General features: G+C 38.8%; 1 protein-coding gene across 1 annotated transcript; it reads left to right on the forward strand.

Moving 5' to 3' along the window:
* The first annotated feature begins 2,621 nt into the window (after positions 1–2,621).
* EIF2S3 (eukaryotic translation initiation factor 2 subunit gamma) lies at positions 2,622–20,497 on the forward strand. Its single transcript, XM_032842330.1, has 12 exons — positions 2,622–2,750; positions 3,302–3,365; positions 4,319–4,446; positions 4,532–4,653; positions 6,279–6,373; positions 7,891–8,049; positions 9,953–10,087; positions 12,239–12,333; positions 12,865–13,009; positions 14,387–14,556; positions 14,833–15,005; positions 20,070–20,497. The coding sequence occupies exons 1-12, from the start codon at positions 2,682–2,684 to the stop codon at positions 20,131–20,133; spliced, it is 1,419 nt and encodes a 472-aa protein (XP_032698221.1). The 5' UTR covers positions 2,622–2,681; the 3' UTR covers positions 20,134–20,497.
* Positions 20,498–22,496: the final 1,999 nt, after the last annotated feature.

A 22,496-nucleotide genomic window follows, 5' to 3' on the forward strand; every position in this document is an offset into this window, starting at 1 on the left:
GGCAGGCAGAGAGAGAGGAAGGGAAGCAGGCTCCCTGCTGAGCAGAGAGCCTGACTCCAGCTCAATCCCAGGACCCTGAGATCATGACCTGAGCCGAAAGCAGAGGCTTCAACCCACTGAGCCACACAGGTGCCCCAGGAATGAACTGCTATTGATAGATACTATGACATGGATGAACCTCAAAACCACTATGCTTAGTGAAAGAAGCCAGATGCAAAAGACTACATATTATATGATTCCAATTACGTGAAAGTTCCAGAAATTGTCTGTAGAGACAAAGGCCTTTAGTGGCTGCCCCCGGAGCCAGAGATGGAAAGGGCGACTGACTGCAGATAGACATGAGGGATCTCTTTGGGGTGACAGAAATATTCAAAATCTGGATTGTGGTTACACAGCTCTGAAAATTTACTAAAAATCACTGAATTGTATACTTAAAGTGGGTGAGTTTCATGGTATGCAAATTTTACCTCAAAGCTAACTTTTTTTTTTTTTAAAGAGATTTGGGGTAAGTTTTTTTTTTTCTTTTTACTTATTTGAGAGAGAGAGAATGAGAGAGAGCGAGAATGAGAGGGGGTAGGGTCAGAGAGAGAAGCAGACTCCCTGCCTAGCATGGAGTCTCATGCGGGGCTAGATCACAGGACTCCAGGATTATGACCTGAGCGGAAGGCAGTCACTTAACCAACTGAGCCACCCAGGCACCCACCTCAAAGCTAACTTTTTAAAAAGAGTATACTTGTAATTGCCTGTGTGAATTCCAGCTCTGCTACTTACAAGCTGTGGGATTGTTGGCGTGTTATGTAATCTTTTAGGGACTCAGTTTCCTCACCTGTAAAAATGGGAATTATACTATCTACTTCATCAGGTTGTTGTATAGGGTAGATAAAGTGAATACTTGTTAAGTCAGCGCCAATATTTAACTATAATTTTAAATTAATATTATTTCTTGTGACATTTCTACTTTTAGTACGTTTCTGACAATGGAGCATATTATGTTCTATTGATCATCAATGAATTTTATTTTTCATTGAGATATAATTCACATACCATAAGATTCCCTCTTTTAAACTATACAGTTCACTGGTTTTTAGTAGAGTCACAAAGTTGTGCAAGCATCACTAGTTTGACAATTTTTTAAATGGAAGTATAGTTGACCTACAATATTACATTAATTTCAGGTGTATGACATAATGATTCGACATTTCTACATTTTTATCACCTCAACGGGTTTTTCTGAGTTGGCTGGTGTAACTATTCAGAATCTAAGATTAAATTCTAAATTTATAAGCTTACAAATCTGTAAGTTCCTGAAGTTAGGAACTAAATGCCTCCATTCAAATACAATACAATGTACAGTCTCCATCATCACTTAACCAATGAATGCATTTATTGAAATAGAACTTCCTATTTTAGGTAAATTGTTGTAACCTAAAACTTATGTGATAGGAAACATACTCCTTTTAATCTTACTTCAGTATTCTATGAACACAGATTATCTAAATTCTTATTCACCCCTCCTTACATTTTTTTTGCTGGCTAGAAAAGAACACCTGTTCATGACAAAATTTGTAAAGTGCAGAAATGCATGGGGTAGAAACAGAAATTACTCGACTTCTTTTTGATACACCGTGAAAAAAAAAAAAGGAAATTCCCCGAAGTCTTTAAATTTTAAAACACCGATTTAGTGTTAATCTTTCCATTGAAGAAGTGAGTTTTGTATGGGCTTAAAAACAACAAGAGCACAACAAAAAACACCTTGGGCGCTCTTAAAACACCTAGCTCCAGGGTGTTTGGGAGAGGGGGCTGGAGTTATGGACATTGGGGAGGGTATGTGCTATGGTGAGTGCTGTGAAGTGTGTAAACCTGGTGATTCACAGACCTGTACCCCTGGGGATAAAAATACATTATATGTTTATAAAAAAATAAAAAAAAATTTAAAAAAGCAAAATAAATAAATAGCAAACAAACACCTAGCTCCATCCTATGCTAACTCCACGCTGTGCAGTTTAGAGCCACCACGGACCGCCTCCCAGGCCCTAGAAACCTGAGAACAAGTTAGGGACTTTGCTCTTCCGGAACATCCCTGATCCGCTGAGCATTTCATCAAACCTCCGCGCGAGGGCGCCCTCCCGGCCACCCGCCAGGTGACGCGAACGCCGTAAGCGCGGCCAGCGTGGCCATCACAGCCTAGCCGCACCCCAAGCGATCTCGCCTTATTAAATTATGGAAATCGGCAAAGATGGACAGCCCCCACCGTCTGTCCTCACGCCCCCAGAGAACATTCCCAGCTTCCGGGAAACTCTTCCGGCCATCCCCACGGGAACCGGAAATGGCTTCTCCCTCGCCAGCGCGCTTGGCGGTTGCATCACCCGCCTAGCGGGGTGGGGGGTGTGGGTCCTTCTTTTGGAGCTGCCCTCAGCGTTGCCTGCACAAAAATCCATCAGGTAGGCGACGAATGGATTCCAAAACTTTGCCTCCTGTTTTTTTAGTGAGTCTTCCGTCAGGCATTGTGTAAACCCAAGCGTAGAGAAGTCCAAGCAGCGAGGACCCTGCTGCACTGGCCCGCCTCCTTTCCCAGGCGGGGGTCCTAGTCGGCCTTCCCGCCTCCGCTTCCCAGCCCCACAAAAGGGGACCTGCGTTCGGTCAGGCGGCAGCTTGGGCGACTTCCTTCCTCTTGGAGCAAGATGGCGGGGGGTGAGGCTGGAGTGACTCTGGGGCAGCCGCATCTTTCTCGCCAGGATCTCGCCACCTTGGTAAGGTTTCGTTCTGCAAGGATGCGGAGTGAACTCAGAAGTGGATGATCGAGCCTCTGGGGAGGCGTTGAGACAAGACAGTGCCGGGGTGTCGGGAGCATGTGTTAGGAGGGAGACTCGTGCCGCCGCCTGCAGCTCGGCAAGTCCGTGAGCTGTACATGGGGTTCTGAGTTTGTGGGACCTCAAGCCCCCGGAGGATTCGGCTGGAAAGTCATGGTGTTAAGTGTTACTAAGGCTTTTGCTTTTGAAGGTGTGGAAAGGGAGTATCTACCGTGTCCTCAGTGCTTATGCTGACAAGGTTGCCGGGGCGGGGTGGGGGTGGGGGTTCGGTCTCCGGCTTTGACATCTCCCATAGTGAGTGGAGGTGTGGTTCTGTAACGATGAAGGACATTTAGGGCTTCCCAGTCATCAAAGTACAATATTGCTTTTGCAGGAAAAGTGCTTTAGAAGTAGAGGAGAGCTGTTCACATGGTGGCAGGCTATGGGTAGCAGATGTAAAGTCAAAGGAAGTCTTACCTACAGCGATTTAAAATAAAAATGTTTCATTGCAGGATGTTACCAAGTTGACACCACTTTCACACGAAGTTATCAGCAGACAAGCCACAATTAATATAGGTAAGATAAGAATAACTTGGCGACATGACTTTATCTGGACAAGTAATTTTATTATCTTCTCCCTTTGTGTGATTACTTGAATTTTATGAGGACGCAGATATTCAAGAAATAGACTTTGAGCCTGTGTGAGTAAAACACCTGCCAGATTTTGTGGGAATCATATATTGTTCACGCCTAGCTCATGTCTAGGTGAGAAGAAAAGGTACAGACTTATGAAAAATTTAGTAGCATAAAGCAAGATGTAGTCATATGCAGCAGAAGAGGTGAAAATATGGTACTTGCCACACAGGGTTGTTGCAAGGGCATAATTTTCAAAAGTTTTATTTGGTATATAAGTGATTATTAAGTAGAAGGGTTTTTTCCCTCCCCTAATTGCCACCTAGAACTTTAGAGGAGAAGGTTTGTTGACTGAGTGTAAATTTAGGGTATTTGACAGAAGCAGCACAATTAAATCTAGTTAAAAGTAAAGCTCTACCATCAGGTTATATTAAGTTATAAGATGCATTCTACCCTTGATAGCATTACCATATAAACCTGGGTTGTTTTCCTATTATTGCTGTTTCTTTTTGGTTGTGTCAGGACTCATACTTTTTTACTTCACTGTGGTTGTGCCGGAAGTTCTTTAGTCTAATCTAAGATTTTACCTTACTGAGTGTTTATTTTAAATGAAGGCAGTTTTTTATGTGGTTAGAAACATAAGATGAATAGCTTTTGCTGTACTGGAGTGTAGTTTTTGAGGAGATTGTCATTATAGGGAAAGTTCCATTCAGTCCTGTATCAGAATAAGGTTTTGGTAGGAAAGAACATGAAGGAGGAAAAATTGAAGTCACTGTTGGTTTTATGTTGGTATTTATAGTGAGTTTTAGCTTTGGGTTTTCTATTCCAGTGCTTTCTGAAATAGTGTTCTGCGTAACTGAATGCTCATGAATTAATTTCTTATACTTTGTCTGTAGGTACAATTGGTCATGTAGCTCATGGGAAATCCACAGTTGTAAAAGCTATTTCTGGAGTTCACACTGTCAGGTTCAAAAATGAACTAGAAAGAAATATTACAATCAAGCTTGGATATGCTAATGCTAAGGTGAGTTTGTGTTGTAGAACTAGAAATAACTTTGTTGAATGTGCAGATAACAAATTCGAATCTTTTTTTTTATTGAAATTTTTAGATTTATAAACTTGATGACCCAAGTTGTCCTCGGCCAGAATGTTATAGATCCTGTGGAAGTAGTACACCAGATGAGTTTCCTACAGACATCCCAGGGACCAAAGGGAATTTCAAATTAGTCAGGTGACCTCTTTCAGAAAACACCTTATACTTCATGTTCTTTTGTCTTGTGATTGTGCTTTTTGAAATATTTAACTGAAATACTAAATTTTGAAACTAATTGCTGAGTATCTTTTTTCTATTTTTTGGTGTTCTTACTGTCTATAATGACAGTAATTTGAAAAGTCTAAATCATCCTCATCCTCAATTTAGATACTTGCATGTAAGTTCTCCAAAGGAAAGGTAACATGAGCAAATGGAATGGAGGGAAACACAGCTCATTGGATTGAGGGGAAGCTTTTTGCCAGGCTTCCTACATTTCTCTTAAATAATGTTTCTGTTTTTTAGATGGGGGATGAACAAAGCCATTCTTAATTACTTCTCTTCAGTACATGGGCTTGTTACCCCATCAAGTTTCTGAATATGATTTGTATCCTGGTTCTCTATCAGATGTTATAGACTCCTATTCCCTAGTGATGTTAATGGGGTTAGGGATGGCCCACAAGGAAATTTTACATTGGGCCAGGGCTGGGACTGGGGAAAGGTAAGTGAAGCCCTTCCCTTGAACCCCAAATGTAAGGGGGGGAAATCCTAAAGAAAAGGAAAAAAAACCCCTCAGTGATCAGGATAAACAGTATTTCAAGGCAGTGCTTTTTGAAATTGATGCAAAGAAATCTTAATAGAATATTATTTGTTTAAATAAAGACAGCTCAAAATAGCACATTTTTTCCCTCTTGCTTCAGTATCATTTTTGGTTCAGTGTGGCATTATTAGTTACCTTTGATGTTTTACTCATCGTGAATTTGTTTGCATTTTGTTTTTAAAAATCTTAAAAATTTAAATGTTATTTATCTTGATTAGTGAGTTTTTTGGCACTCTCTAAATTTTTTTCTTTTTGAGATTTTATTTATTTGACAGAGATCACAAGTAGGCAGAGAGGCAGGCAGAGAGAGAGGAAGCAGGCTCCCCACTGAGCAGAGAGCCCGATGTGGGGTATGATCCCAGGACCCCAGGATCATGACCTGAGCTGAAGGCAGAGGCTTTAACCCACTGAGCCACCCAGGCACCCCATGGCACTGTCTTAAATTTTGCATCTAAGACAAATATCTCACTCAGCCTCACCCTGGTTCTAGTCCTCATCAGAGAACAGCAAACCTTTTTTTATAAGTGGCCAGATCATAAATATTTATATCTCTGCAGGCCATAGGTTCTCTGGGAAGAAGCTACTCATCTTTGCTCTTGTGTTATGAAAGTAGATGCAAATAATATGTGCTTGAGTGTGTATGGGCCAGATTTGGCCCAAGGGCCTTAGTTTGCTAACTCCTGTTTTAGATCATGACCATATGAGCATACACTCTTTAAAAATAGTAATTCTCAATGAGTAGCAGTTTTGCTAAAATAGTATTGCCATCTCTATTTCACATTGGCAGTTCCAGCTTTTCAAGGTGCTGGAGGAATTTTTGGCAAATTATTTTTTTAGGTGGTAGTGCCCATTCTGTTAACACTGTTTTAGCTTTCAAATCGATGACATTTCTAGTATACATTTTATATCATGCTCTTTACCATATTCATTTTGATTGGATTTGGGAATTTCTATCTGTGAAAATATGGATTGATTTTAGGACTGATTGTTATTTCTTCATTGTTAGACATGTTTCCTTTGTTGACTGTCCTGGCCACGATATCTTGATGGCTACTATGCTAAATGGTGCAGCAGTGATGGATGCAGCTCTTCTGTTGATAGGTAAATATATCAGAATTGGTTTCGACAAATCAGTGCGGAGCAAATCCAAGACAGAATATTAAAGGGGAACTAAGGACATTAAGGGCCGTATCCATTACGTAAGAGTGACACAAATGGGAGTTAACATGTCATCCAGGATGACATCCCTGCCTACCAGGTATCACAAAATACTAAGATAGATGTGGGGCTGATAAGAGAATTCTTAGGTTAGTATATATATATATTTTTTAATTTAAATTTTTATTTTTTTATAAACATATAATGTATTAGTTCCAAGGTTAGTCTATATCTTTAAATTAAAGTCAGTAGTGCACTTTTCCTACCTAGATGACATGAGATGGTTTATTATTTTAGTTAAATATTTTTGTAAGTGTACATGTATTTGTCATCCGCAGCGATGTTGATGTATAGTGGTTTTATTTAGATGCAAATCTTATTCATAGTAAGTGCTGAAGTGTAGACCTAATTGGGGTTTTCAAAGCTAGGGTTGTGCTACCTTCCTTATGTGAGCTGTCAAGAGATTTCATTGCTGTGGGACATTGTTCTTATTTTTTTGAAGATTTTATTTGAGATTGAGAGACAGAGATAGTGAGAGAGGGCAAGAGTGGAGAGGGAGAAGCAGGCTCCCCCCTCAGCAGTGAGCCTGTTGCAGGGCTCGATCCTAGAACCCTGGGATCATGAACTAAGACAAAGGCAGACACTTAATGTATGGGACATAATTTTTTGAAGGGTGCCAAGTAGATACAGTACAGGACTGCTCAACATCACTGCTTGGGGAAATTGATTGTTGGAATGCCCAACAAAACATACCAGTGTTTATGATACGCTGTTGGTTGTCTGTGCATTTAGTGTTCTTGTCTCCCTTTGTTAGGGAGTACTCTTTGGTAGTAGTTGAAATTCACAGACTGCATTAAGTGTTTTCCCTTAATTACTCTCTGCCTCTTAGGAGCTGAACTGGGCCAAAACATCTCTAAGACTGGATAGAGCCAGAGGGCTATACCTTATACCTGAGCAAAGGGCAGACCCTGGGATGCCAAACTTGTTGATTCCAATCTTCTTGCATAGCACCAGGGATGAAAGTCAGATGATCTGGAGGCTCCAGTGAACGCAGGCACAGAGGGTAAAACAGGGCAAACGGTGGACGCTTGGCAATGATATCCAGGACTTTTGCCTGGAGTAAGGCTAGAATATGCAAAAGTTTCCTTCATTAGATGCCAGGTAAATTTGTTTTGGTAGTAAAATACACATAAAATAAAATTTACCATAATAGTTATTTAAAGTGCACAACTCAGTGACATTAAGTACATTAACAGTGTTCTATAAGCATCACAGATTTCTAGTTCCAGACATTCTCATTGCCGCAGAAGGATGCCCCATGCCCGTTAAACAGTCACTCTATGCCATACCTTCCCTCCAGCTCCTGGCAGCCACTAATCTGCTTTCTGTCCCTTTGGATTTGCCTATTCTGTATGTTTTCAGTTAATTCTCATGCATCTTTTTTATTCTTCATCATCTAGCTGGTAATGAGTCTTGTCCTCAACCTCAGACTTCTGAACACCTGGCTGCTATAGAAATCATGAAACTGAAGCATATTTTGATTCTACAAAATAAAATTGATCTGGTAAAAGAAAGTCAGGCTAAAGAACAGTATGAACAGATCCTCGCGTTTGTACAAGGTAAGTGGACATAATCACTAATAAATCACTTTGAGAGATATTTAATCCAGATACCAGATGTTAAATTTAACTTTTACTATAATAGACTGTCTGAAATAGATACATTTTTCCATCTTTTTTTTTAAGATTTTTTAAAAATTTTTTAATTATTTATCTGTCAGAGAGAGAGAGGGATCACAAGTAGGCAGAGAGGCACGCAGAGAGAGAGAGAGAGGAGGAAGCAGGCTCCCCGCTGAGCAGAGAGCCCGATGTGGGGCGCAATCCCAGGACCCTGAGATCATGACCTGAGCCGAAGGCAGAGGCTTAAACCACTGAGCCACCCAGGCGCCCCAAATTTTTGCATCTTAAAACCTTATTTACCTACCTACTACTTGTTAGCTAACTGATACAATTAGTGAAATCTATTTTTGTGAATTTGATAAACTAAAGCACATTTTTTTCATCAGGTGTATTTAAAATATTTTGCTGAGGTATAGTTGATGTACTATGTTAGTTTCAAATGTATAATATAGGGATTCAATAGTTCTGATAATTCAGTACATAATGCAGTGTTCCCGACAGGAAATACAGTTACTGTCTGTTACCACACAAAAGTTGTTAAAATATTACTGTCTATATTAACTATGCTAAAAATTTCATCTCAGTGACTTCTTTTATAATTGGAAGTTTAAACTGAAGAATATTTTTGCTGGCTGAAAGTTAGAACTGAAGTTGTATTCTGGAAACTGTGAGTCAGTTTAGGAAAAAGAGTCCTTCTTAATGGACAAAAGCTTTTTTTGTTTTGAACTTGAGTCTTACACTATTCTTACCGAGTACTTTGATCATTGGAACTGACAATGATGTATTTAATCTGTATAGTGTTCATTTCTCTGTTCCATTCATTTCTCTGCTGCATAAGGTTTTTCATTTCAGGGAAGACATAATGCATGTTATTGTTGACAATTCTCTCTCAGCGTTGTTCGAAGGATTGATTCCCATGAATCTAGTTCTGTCGTGATGAAAAAGAATAAGTCATTTTGATTAAAATCTAATTATGTTTGGTCCATTTCTTTGACCAACCTGTTTGACATATCATTTATAAGGGGCAAATATTTTATGAGTCAGTAGTCTTTGATTAGCAAAGAGTCTGTAATTTTACCTTGACATTTATTTGGAGGTTAATTACATGTTACTAGAAATCTTTAAACTAGTAACGTGCTTTTTCCCAGGAGTGTTAATATTTACTCCTTTAGATGGTATTATCATTTTAGCATAGTAAATACACGTGTAAATATATTTTAACAAATTTTTTCCATAAAAGGTGTAGTATTCATTTTTAGGAGTAAAACCAACAGAATACTGCCACTTTTCTAAACAGAATTATCACTTTGCACCTGTTGGCATTTGTGTGAGGATGTTTAGGCATCTACTTTAGTGTTTCTTTTTTTGTTTCTAGAGATTTTATTTATTTGACAGAGATCACAAGTAGGCAGAGAGGCAGGCAGTGTGGCGGGGGGGGGCGGAGCAGGCTCCCTGCTGAGCAGAGAGCCTGATGAGGGGCTTGATCCCAGGACCCTGGGATCATGACCTGAGCCAAAGGCAGAGGCTTAACTCACTAAGCCACCCAGGTGCCCCTGTTTTGTTTTGTTTTTTAAAATTTATTTATTTTAGAGAAGAAGGGGCAGAAGAAGAGGGAGAGAGTCTCTCAAGCACGCTCCCTGCTGAGCGCAGGGCCTGATGTGGGGCTCAATCACACGATTCCAAGATCATGACCTGAGCTGAAACCAAGAGCCGGAGGCTCAACTGACTGAGCCACTCAGACACCCCAAGGCATCTATTTTTGTAATCTTAACTTTTTCATGTAACATAGAAAGACCAAGTTCTGTAAAAGTAAAGAATTTTAATCTTTCTGAATTTTGTATAGGCACAGTAGCAGAAGGAGCTCCTATTATTCCAATTTCTGCTCAGCTGAAATACAACATTGAAGTTGTTTGTGAGTACATAGTGAAAAAAATTCCAGTACCACCAAGAGACTTTACTTCAGAACCCCGACTTATTGGTAAGTGATAGTATTTGTCTTTAAGTCTTTTTCTTTTTTTAAAGATTTTATTTATTTTTTTTGACACACAGAGAGACAGCGAGAGAGGGAATACAAGCAGGGAGAGTGGGAGAGAGAGAAGGAGGCTTCCTGCTGAGCCGGGAGCCCAACGCGGGGCTCGATCCCAGTACCCTGGGATCACGACCTGAGCCGAAGGCAGAGGCCCAACCCACTGAGCCACCTAGGCACCCCAGTCTTTAACTCTTAATTTGATCTTTTTCATATTGATGATTCGTCTTGAAGGATGTTTATTAATACTTCCTCTTTCTGTAGAGATAAAAACAATCTTCATAAATGTTTTTGATTCTGGGATTGTATTGACAATGCTAGATTGCATTACTGGAAGAGGGACTGAGTCCCCATACAGAAGGAACTTTTAACCTTTTTGTGGTCTGTATATGGTATGTCACATGATCAAGATGGAGTTATACAGTATTCTCCGTGGAATTAAAATGTTTTGGTCAGTAACAGGATATTAGAACTTTCATACAGATGTTCTTATTGTACATTAATGAAGATTTTACTTAAGTTCATAGGACCAATATTGGTACTACACTAAGCTTGTGGTTCCTACACAGATGTAGGAGCCTTTTTAAAACAGACATTTGAGCCTCTCTGAGCCTGCACCACTTTATATCGTGGGAAGTATTCTCTTGGGTAATTGTGATGTGTATCCTTGTTTAAAGTCACTGTTCTTTTTTTTTTTTTTTTTTCCAATATTTTATTTATTTATTTATTTGAGAGAGAGAGAGTGAGAGAACATGAGAGGGGAGAAGGTCAGAGGGAGAAGCAGACTCCCTGTGGAGCTGGGAGCCCGTTGTGGGACTCAGTCCCAAGACTCTGGGATCACTACCTGAGCCGAAAGCAGTGGCTTAACCAACTGAGCCACCCAGGCGCCCACAAAGTCACTGCTCTTAACCTAAGTTCAGTGCATGTAGTTCGAAAGTTGTTTCGTAGTATTTTTTTCTTTTTTAAGATTTTATTTGATTTATTTAACAGAGACACAGAGAACACAAGCAGGGGGAGTGGGAGAGGGACAAGTAGGCCCTGGGATCATGACCTGAGCTGAAAGCAGATGCTTAGCGACTGAGCCACCCAGGTGCCCCTGTTTTGTAGTTTTAAAACTAAATTTTATTTTTTTTTAATTTATTTGACAGAGAGATCACAAGTAGGCAGAGAGGCAGAGAGAGAGGGGGAAGCAGGCTCCCTGCCAAGCAGGGAGCCCGATGCGGGGCTCGATTCCAGGACCCCGAGATCATGACCTGAGCTGAAGGCAGAGGCTCAACCCACTGAGCCACCCAGGTGCCCAAAACTAAACTTTAATTTAAGAAGTTATGCAGAGATAGATAAAGGAAAAAAAGTCCACAGTCTCCCTGCCTTTTGCTTCTAGCCCTTTAGCCCAGAAGCAACCAAAGTTAATGGTGTGTACTAGTCTCACACCTTCCTCTTTATGCACATCATTATGTATAAACATGTACGTGTTTCCCATTTCAGTTTTACTTTATGGAAATGGGATCATACTCTCTGTGGTACTTATGTCTGGTTTTATGTGTGTGTTTTTTTTTAATAGAGTGTGTGGGTTATCCTTTTAGGTCATTATATTATAGGTTAGACATCCTTTTTTAGGGGTGCCTGGGTGGCACATTTGGTTAGGTATCCAACTCTTGGTTTCAGCTTAGGTCAAGATCTCAGGGTCATGGGATTGAGCCCCATGTCAGGTTCCATGCTCAGTGTGGAGTCTGCTTAAGTTTTTCTGTCCCTCTCCCTCTGCCCATCCCCCCAGCACGCATGTATGCTCTCTATCTCAAATAAATAAATCAGTCTTTAAATAAAAAAAAAAAAAAGCCGAAACGTTCTTTAATACCTGCTGATGTTCCATCGTGTGGATGTACCATAATATGTCCCCTGTCAATTAACTTTTATTTCCACTATTTTCATCATAAATAAACCTGCAATAAACATAAGAGTAATGATAATAGATTTTATCACAAAGTTGCCCGTGTGTATAAATATTATGTGGCCTCTATCTTAGAAAAATTATCTTAGTAAAGAATATTTCCTTTAAAATTAAAATGAGCAGATTCGGCTTTAATTTGTTTTGTTTTCTTTTAGTTATTAGGTCCTTTGATGTCAACAAACCTGGCTGTGAAGTTGATGACCTTAAGGGTGGTGTAGCTGGTGGCAGTATTCTAAAAGGAGTATTAAAGGTGAACTGGATTTTGATTGTTGTATTTTTATTTGTTTATTTTTCCCTTGTCTTAATCATAAGGTGAATAGTGGGACACTCTAAAAGTAAAAATTTTTTCTTAAATATTTTATTTACTTATTTGACAGAGAGAGAGATCACAAGTAGGCAGAGAGGCAGGCAGAGAGAAAGGGGGAAGCAGGCTCCCTGCTGAGCAGAGAGCCCGATGTAGGGCTCGATCCCAGGACCCTGAGATCATGACCTGAGCCGAAGGTAGAGGCTTAACCCACTGAGCCACCCAGGCGCCCCTGCGACACATTTTATATGGAGATAGGCTTGTGTGGTAGGTAGTTAGCAACAGTTGGATGGATGTTTCTGGTTTTGAAGCTCTCTTCCCCATTGATTTTTTTTTTAATAACAATCCTCGACATAGAGAAATAATGGCCTTTTCAGTTTGGGCATCTTCCTATTAAGACTTCTGCTATGTAAATGGTAATGGTGTTGTCCCACAGTAATTCTAATTACTAACTTTTATGTTCTTCTATGTTTACAGGTGGGCCAGGAGATAGAAGTCAGACCTGGTATTGTTTCCAAAGATAGTGAAGGAAAACTCATGTGTAAACCAATCTTTTCCAAAATCGTGTCCCTTTTTGCAGAACATAATGATCTTCAATATGCTGCTCCAGGAGGTCTTATCGGTAAGGATTTTTCTCTCATCCCTACATTTTTTTCGTATTTTTCGTGGGAAAAGGATTGCCCCAAAAGATATATTGTAGATTTTTAATTGGGTATTTCAAATAATTGATTGGGGTGGGGAACATTAATGTGGTTAAGTTACTGGTTTTAGTTCATAAGATAGTTTCATGTGTTTGTAAAAACTATTTCTAAGAATAAAGAAGAATGTATTTTGGTTTGGTATATGAAGTAACTCCTTTTAGCAGTAATAAGTGTTATGATCCAGCATTTAAAATAATTAAGTATACTTCTTTGTCTACACAATTTTGGTGGTAGAGTGGTTGTTTTTTTGTGTGTTTTAAGTGGAAAATTACCCACAAATGTCAGTTGAATCCTTTCAGATCATGTTTACCCTGAGGTGGGAATAAAAAATAACTTTGATTGTGTAGCAATTACTGAGATGATTTTACGGATTTTTCTAGTTTGTGACAACTTAGTGTCTTACCAGATACCCAGAAAAAGACAAGATTCAAATGAGACTTAGACATATTGTACCTTTGAATTAAAGAAGTTGTTGTTGGATAAAGAAGGAGTTCGTCTTTTGGTTCTCTGGTTTTTGGGTATATAATTCACTTTTTTATCCTGTCATTAAGAGTTTACCATATAGGGGCGCCTGGGTGGCTCAGTGGGTTAAAGCCTCTGCCTTCGGCTCGGGTCGTGGTCCTGGGATTGAGCTCCGCCTCGGGCTCTCTGCTCAGCGGGAGCCTGCTTCCCTTCCTCTCTCTCTGGCTACCTCTCTGCCTACCTGTGATCTCTGTCTGTCAAATAAATAAATAAAACCTTTATAAAAAAAAAAAAAGTTTACTATATATAATTTAATGGTAATGCTCATGTAGCCACCACCCAGCTTGAACCAGTTAACCGGTACTTTACCAGTCTTGGTTCATCCTTTTATCCCCTTCCCTCTCCTCATACGCAGCTAAAATATTTTGAAGTGGATCCTAGGAATCATGTATGAAGTCCCGAAGTTATTTTTTTAATCAGCCTTTCAGGGGAGAAATGGCAGGCAAATATTCTACAAATTACTTATTATGAATTCTGTATCTTTTCAACCTTTATTAAGTATATTCAGACTCATTTTTTAGTTGGGTTGTCATCTTTGTCCTTTGTTTAGAATTTAAATCAAGAGACTGTTCTCAAATGCCCAAATTCTCAAATGATTCTGTTTCTTCAGGTAAGACAGGTATTTTGTCATGCCCATGAAGCTATTACATGAGTATGAGAATATAAATGTGTATTAAAATGTATAGGTGTATGCTGTACTTATTTGACTAAGTTTTGGGTAAACCACTTTATAGGAAATAAAAAGTTGGGCTTTATGTATCTTGTTTTTATATCAGGAGTGGGAACAAAAATTGACCCCACTTTGTGCCGGGCTGACAGAATGGTGGGACAGGTACTTGGTGCAGTTGGAGCTTTACCAGAGATCTTCACAGAATTGGAAATCTCCTATTTCCTACTTAGACGGCTGCTAGGTGTACGCACTGAAGGAGACAAGAAAGCAGCAAAGGTAAGTGCTTTCTGTAATTCCTGTTTCAGAAAAGTGGCAGTGATGTTAGAACCAGTTTTGAGGTTCATTCTTTTATATAGTTAACGTGGGATTAACATAAAGGGTGAGTGAATTTGGCTTTCTACTTTTAGGAACTTGAAAGTCTCATATTAGGTTAGCAGAAATGGAAAATTGCTGGTATCTCTTGTTGGCAAGGATATGGGAAAATAAGCTGTCATTTTTGGCAAGCATTTTCTTGATTTGGGGGTTTATCTTTCCTCAATTTTATTTTCCTAGGTGCAAAAGCTGTCGAAGAATGAAGTGCTCATGGTCAACATAGGATCCCTGTCAACAGGAGGAAGAGTTAGTGCAGTCAAGGCCGATTTGGGCAAAATTGTTTTGACTAACCCTGTCTGCACAGAAGTAGGAGAAAAAATTGCCCTTAGCAGAAGAGTTGAGAAACACTGGCGGTAAGTTTACTAGCCTTCGTCACTATCTAATAAAAAAGACACAGTCAGTTTCCTTAAGTTCTTGGTGGTGTGCAGGCATACTTTACCTTGAACACAACAGTTTTTTAGCTTAACTATTTATTGAGGCTTTAACTCAACTATTTATTTGGATGACTTTGAATTTGTATTTCTAGCCTTGATTTGTGATACACACAAACCTATGAAAAAACCAGTGAATTTAGGCTCGATCTTCCTCTTTGGCTTTGTAAAACTTTATATTTGGAAATAATCTCAAACTTAACAAGAGAATTGCAAGAATTGCACACAACTCTTGTTCCCTTTTCCCAGATACGCAATTGAGTGTGTGTGTGTGTGTGTGTGTGTGTATTCTATATGTATAAACTTTTTTCTTGACTGTTTAGGTGTGGGTTGTATATATCATATCTCTTGATCTCTTAACATGTTGGTTTATATTTCCTAAAAACAAACACATTCTCTTAATTAACCACTTCAAGAAGTTAACATTGATAATTACTGAAACCTACAGTTGATAATCCAGTTACACAGCTTGTCCCAATAATGTCCTCTAGTCCCTCTGGTCTGGGCTCATGCAGTGCATTTAGTTGTCATACGTCTCTTAGATCTCTAATCGGGTACTTCCTCGGGTTTTTTTTTTTTTTTTTTTTTCTTTTTTGTCTTAATTGACATTGACTATTTTGAAGAACACATTTTTACTCTTCCTCAATCTGAGTTTATCTGATACTTCTAAGATTAGATTCAGGTTATGTATTCTTGGCTGGAATAGTTACATAGATGGTGATATCTCCTCAGGAAATCACAACCAGAGGCACATGAGATCTGATTGCTCCTCCTTGTGGAAGTTAATTTTGATTATGCGGTTGAAGTGTTGTCCAGTTTTTCTACTGTATACTGTTTTTATCTGTGCACCTACTAAGCATTTTATGGGAAGACTCATTGAGGTTAAGTGAATAGCTTACTCCTCATCACATCTTACCACCCTGGATTTAGTATCCGCTGATGATTCTTGTCTGAATTGAACTTGATTATATGATTAGAAAATGGTGACATCCCTCCCCCAACCCGCCACTTCTCATTTATTGTTCTTTCTTCCCTATTGTTTACTTAACTGATTATAATATAGACTCATGGAGTTTTATTTTATTCAATAGGTTATGATTCATTACTGTCCTTACTTATTTTCATGCTCAAATTGCTCAGAGGGAAGCAGGGAGCAGAGAGCCTGATGCAGGGCCCCACCCCAGGACCCCGAGATCATGACCTGAGCCGAAGGCAGAGGCTTTAACCCACTGAGCCACCCAGGCGCCCTTTGGTTGAATTTTAAGTAAATAATCCTGCTTTGTGGTGATTTATGTCATTTGATTTTACTCTTTGGTGTGATTATACCATTTGCTATTACAGACACACTGATTCCCAGGGTATTTTAAAATAGGCTTAAATAATAAACTTTCAGAAACTCTCAACAGGGAATGTATTATTCTTACTTAGTTAGAATGGTACATTTCCTAGATCAGAACAGATTTTAAAATAAAAGGATTTTTGTGTGTGTGTCTGCCCACTAATACTATAAGAGGATTTTATCCAAATGAAACTAGATCTTGCTTAAAAATTAGCAAGACTCTTCCAGAAAACTGTTAGAACTAATAATAAATGGATTCAAGAAAGTTGCAGGATACAAAATTAATATATAGAAATCTGTTGTACTTCTAGATACTAATAATAGTAGCAGAAAGAGAGATTAAGAAAACTATTTTATTTATGGTTGCTTGGGAAAGAATAAAATATCTAGGGATAAATCTAAGGAGGTGGAAGACCTATACTCTGCAAACTATAAGACTTTGGTGAAAGAAGTTGAAGACAACACAAATGGAAAGACATATTATGCTTATGGATTAGAAGAATTAATACTGTTGAAATGGTGTTACTGTCCAAAGCAATCTACAGAATCAGTGTAATTCCTATCAAAATACCATTTTTCATAGAACTAGAATAAATAATCCTAAAATTTGTGTGGAATCACAAAAGATCCAGATAGCCACAACAGTTGAGAAAAAGTACAAAGCTGGAGATATCACAGCCCCAGATTTCAAGCTGTCTTACAAACCTGTAGTAGTCGAAACAGTATTGCACTGGCACTAATACAGACATATAGATCCATGGAACAGGAAAGCCTAGAAATAAACCCATGCTTATGTGCTCAGTTAATCTGTGACAGAGGAGGCAAGAATATACAGTGGGGGAAAGAGAGTCTCTTCAAAAAATGGTGCTGGGAAAACTGGACAGCTATACACAAAAGACAAACTGGGCCACTTTTTTTTTTTTTTTTTTTTAAGAACAGAGCACGTGCACAAGCATGGTGGGTGGGGGAGCAGAGAAAGAAGGAGAAGCAGACTCCCACTGAGCAGGAAGTCTGACTTGGGGCTCTATCACGGGCCATGAGACCATGATCTCAGCTGAAGGCAGATGCTTAACTGACTGAGCCACGCAGGCACCCCAAAACTGGACCACTTTTTTACACCGTACCCCAAAACAAATTTAAGACCTAAATGTCAGACTTAAACAGACTTAAACTCTTAAAACAGGCAGTAATCTTTGACATCAGCTTTAGCAGCATATTTATGGATATGTCTCCTCAAGCATGGCAAACAGAAGCAAAAATAAACTATTGGGACTACACCAAAATACCAAATTTTTGCATAGCGAAAGAAACCAACAAACTGAAAAGATAATCTACTGAACGGGAGAAGGTGTTTCTAAATGATATATCCGATAAAGGCTTAGTATCTAAAATAAATAAAGAACTTTCACAACTCTAGGCCAAGTCAGCCAACCAATTCAATTTTATTTTATTTTATTTTATTTATTTATTTATTTAAAGATTTTATTTATTTATTTGACAGAGAGAGAGATCACAAGTAGGCAGAGAGGCAGGCAGAGAGAGGGGAAAGCAGACTCCCTGCTGAGCAGAGAGCCCGATGTGGGGCTCTATCCCAGGACCCTGAGATCATGACCTGAGCCGAAGGCAGAGGCTTAACTCACTGAGCCACCCAGGCACCCCAAGAATTCAGTTTTAAAAAGAGCAGTGCACCTTAATAGACATTTTTCCAAAGACCTACAGGTGGCCAACAAAGACATGAAAAAAGGCTCAGTATCACTAATTGTCAGGGAAATACAAATCAAAATCACAATGAGATACATACCACTCCAAATGGCTAATGTGAAAAAGACAAAAAAAAGGGGTGCCTGGGTGACTCCTTTGGTTGGACATCTGACTCTTGATTTCACTTCAGGTCATGATCTCAGGATCATGAGATTGAGCCCCATATTGGGCTCCGTCTCAGCTGGGGGTCTGCTTGAGATTCTCTTTCTCTCAAATAAATAAATAAATCTTAAGAAAAAAAAAAAAAACAAAAAAACCAAAGGTCAAAAAATAAGTGTCATTGAGGATGTGGAGGAAAGGGAGCCATCATGTACTGTTTGTGGGAATATAAATTGGTGCAACTACTGTGGAAAACAGTATGGAAGTGCCTCAGAAACTTAAAAATACCATATGATCTAGTCACTCTACTATGGGGTATTTCCCCAAAGAAAATGAAAACGCTAATTTGAAAAGATACATATGTGCATATATCTATGTTTATTGCAGTGTTGTAATAGCTAAGTGTCCATCCATATATGATTGGAGGAAGGAGATATGGCATATATACATGGTGAAATATTACTCAGCTGTAAAATAATAAAGTCTTGCCATTTGTGACAACATGGATGGATCTAGAGGATTTTATGCTAAGTGAAATAAGTTGGAGAAAGACAAATAACTGTATGATTTCACTCACAGGTAGAATCCAAAAAACAGGCTCCCAAATAGAGAGGACAAACTGGTAGTCTCTGGTGGGGGCATGAGGTGGGTAGGGGGACAATTACAGTCAGTGAAAGGGATTAAGGCTTCCAGTTATACAATAAATAAGTTCTGGAAATGAAAAGTGCACTTTAGGGAGCATAGTCAATAATATTGTAATGTATTGGGGCACCTGGATGGCTCAGTGGGTTAAGCCTCTGCCTTCAGCTCAGGTCATGATCCCAGGGTCCTGGGATCGAGCTCCAAGTCGGGCTTTCTGCTCAGCAGGAAGCCTGCTTTCCTTCCTCTCTCTCTGCCTGCCTCTGCCTACTTGTGATCTCTGTCAAATAAATAAATAAATAAAATCTTTAAAAAAAAATAATATTGTATGGTGCCATGATGGTGAGTACACTTATGGTAAACATTGAATAATATGTAGAATTGTCAAATCACTATGCTGTATACCTGAAACCTATATAATATTGTATGTCAGTTATACCTCAATAATAAAGAAATTGAAGTAAAAAATAGTCAAACTTCTAAAAATTAGCAAGTATGTTAAAACTGTTAAATGAGGGCATCTGAGCGATCTTTACATTGCATAGGATTGTGGTTTTACCCCATGTTTAGATGAGTTTTGTTCTAGAAGCTGTTGTTGAGGTAGCATTCCAGCATGGTCATTGATTAGAGCAAGCATCGAAAGAGGGAGCAGAAGTCCCTCTGCTATTGAGAGTAATCTGCTTAGTTCTTCTCTTAATTTTCTTTGCCAGCCAGGGTCATGTTAAATCCTCTGTGATCTGTTGAGTGCTGTGAATGGTCAAAAAGCATTTTTCAAGGAGAAAAGGCTAGAAAAGGAGATTTTTTAGAAAATCAGACTGTGGTAGATTGTGTATCAGCATGATTCCTTAGGTGGACTGGAGGACTCTGGTGGTTCTGGAGGAGTGAGTATATTTCTGTAGAGTGAAGACAAGCATATTTGTAGTAGCATCTTTTTGTTTGTTTTTTTGGTCATTCGTTGTGGCTAGGGTCCATCTTTGCGGGTCTGAGGACCTAAGAAGAAAGTGTGAGCTTTCTTAGTGGAGCAGCAGGTTTGGGGAACATTCAAATTTAGTAGATAGGCAAGTAAAACCAGTTATGTCATATGATTGTGTAGTAATGATAATGAAATGAGTGTAAAATTCATGGTTTTTAAAATTTTCTTTTTGCAGTTTAATTGGTTGGGGTCAAATAAGAAGAGGAGTGACAATCAAGCCAACAGTAGATGATGACTGAAGAATTCCGGTGGAATCATACCTTCGGATGGAGTCAGAATTTCTCTTTACAACCTAGGGGTATATTTTCAAAGCAATACTGGGAAATTAATTTCACAGCTCATTACCTTAGTGGTAGCTGTAAGGTTATTCTCATTTTTTGGTGATGAAAATTTAACCTCTAATGCTAAAATAGGGTCTACAATAAATGTAAAAATTGGCATAATGTTGGATTGAATCTACATTTTAGCAGAAATTAATCATTCCCAAATAATGTCTAATTTATACATCACTGCAGGATTGAAATGAAACTGCTACAGCCAGCCTTTTCTGTAGCACACATACCAAGAAACCTGTTTCAAATAAAGGTTTTCTTCTTACTTTGCCATGATTCATCTTTGAGTGGTTCCACGCTTGAAGGACTGTTGTACCAATAAAAACTTAAAGACACAAGTTCTTGAAAACCAGCTTCCCTTTGCCCCGTATTTTATGTTGCATTATCTTTGAAATTATGAATGAAAAAGAAATTAATAAAAATTAACTTAAGAGCATAGGAGCTCATTCCCATGGACACAACTTTATGTCCCCTTCCTCTTTTCCTGAACTGGGACACAGGAAAGTAGAGCCAGAAGTTCTCATTTTCTTTTGATGCCCTGCAATTGTTTCTGCATTGGTTTAGACCTGAAACCTGATAGCCTTCTCCCACTGGAAAACACTGTTAAACCTGATGATTCTAGATAAGTTACATAGATCTTTCTAGGTCTTATTTTGTTTTTTTCTTAACTGCGTCATTGATCTGGTTATAATGTAGATTCTAATATTAGTAACCTTTGGATCTTTCAAGAGGTCAGTGATGTTAGAAAGCAAAGGGTGTGCCTTTTGATTTTTACCTTACTCTCCATTTTACATTTTTCTTGTCCTCTGCTTTATTTTTTATTTTGGGGTGGGTTTTTTTTGGTTTGTTTGTTTTGTGTTTTTTTTTTTTTTTTAGATTTTATTTATTCATTCAAGAGAGAGCAAGAGTAGGGTGGAGGGGCAGAGGCAGAGGAAGAAGCAGACTCCACTGAGCAGGGAGCCTGACACGAGGCTTGATCCCAGGACCCTGAGGTCATGACCCAAGCTGAAGGCAGATGCTTGACCAGCTAAGCCACCCAGGCGCCCCTGCTTTATTTTTATTTATTTTTTACTTTGTAAGATTCTCTTAAAGTGGTAGGTCCCAATTCTAGCTGACATTAGATTTTCTGGAGAACCTTTAAAAAAAGGAAAAAAAAAGAAAGAGGTGACCTGAAGAGATTCTGATTTAATTGAGTAGGGATGGAGCCCTGGCACTGATATTTTAAAAAATTCCCCAGTGTTAAGAAGTGAGTATAGAGAGCTGAGAAGTAGGTGTATCAAATAACACAAAATTTACTGAGTTTTGGTAGTCTGATAACACAGTCTGATAATAGTCTCTAGTTGCTTTCTTAAATTGCATTTAATGTGGGACTTGATGCCACAGTCTAATAATAAGCCTTTTTAGGAATTGAAACTGTCCTGTAGAAAGTTAGAAGGTGTGGCTATGAATTATTACTTAAATTTATAAGTTTTGAAGAAGCATATGATGTTGCATACTTGATTGACTTTGAAGGGTTGTGTTGTAGCATGAAGGACATTTAAATAAAGCAAGGTCCTAATCCAGACATTAATTTTATATTTAGCATGTTCCCTTTGTTTTGTAAGCCCCTTCCACCCGTAGTTCAGGGATAACAAGACCCAGAGTTTTAGTAGTTGACTAAATTTATCTTAAGTAATCTCATGTCAGAATTGAAAACAAAAGTCTTGTCTATTTCCAGCATCTACATGAATTTCAACAGATTTATGAAGCACTATGTTTAATGTAAATAGGTATATACAAACATGGAAACTGTGGGCCTGATTTTCTTAAAACTTGAAGTCAGTGCATTGATTCTTAGCAACAGCTGTACCTGGTTGAGAATATGCCTGTAATGCAGTGTTACTGATGAAAGTACATTGTATGGGTACTTCCTCTTGACTCACCTGTCAAGATATTTTTGGACTCTGGCCAGTTCTCATCCCTTCTACTGTTAACGATAGAGTTGACACCACCGTGGGCTATCACCTACAACAGCAGTGCACACATAACTCTTCTGTGCTTCCACACTTGCCCCACTGCAGTCTCTTGTCAACACAGCCAATGTTACTCTTTTTGTAAGAGAATGCTTTGTGTACCACTGTATGATAAGTTTTAAAGTCTCACAGAAATGGGGGTTATGAGAGCAATCTAGCTCTGACATGCAAATGATTTCCAGGCTGCCATAGAAAGTTCTCTCTGTTACATGACCTCCAAAAATGTGTGTGTGTGTGTGTGTTTGGGTTTTGCAGAGG

The sequence above is a fragment of the Lontra canadensis genome, unplaced genomic scaffold (assembly GCF_010015895.1).
Source record: "Lontra canadensis isolate GAN:19392208 unplaced genomic scaffold, GSC_riverotter_1.0 scaffold127, whole genome shotgun sequence".
Classification (NCBI taxonomy): Eukaryota; Metazoa; Chordata; class Mammalia; order Carnivora; family Mustelidae; genus Lontra; species Lontra canadensis.

What these genes read in the sequence shown, in the direction of transcription:
- EIF2S3 (XM_032842330.1), top strand. Translation starts at nt 2,682, where the DNA reads ATGGCGGGGGGTGAGGCTGGAGTGACTCTGGGGCAGCCGCATCTTTCT. An exon ending in GATCCTCGCGTTTGTACAAG is followed by an intron (nt 8,050 to 9,952) that starts GTAAGTGGACAT and finishes AATTTTGTATAG; the next exon opens with GCACAGTAGCAGAAGGAGCT. An exon ending in GAGACAAGAAAGCAGCAAAG is followed by an intron (nt 14,557 to 14,832) that starts GTAAGTGCTTTC and finishes TTATTTTCCTAG; the next exon opens with GTGCAAAAGCTGTCGAAGAA.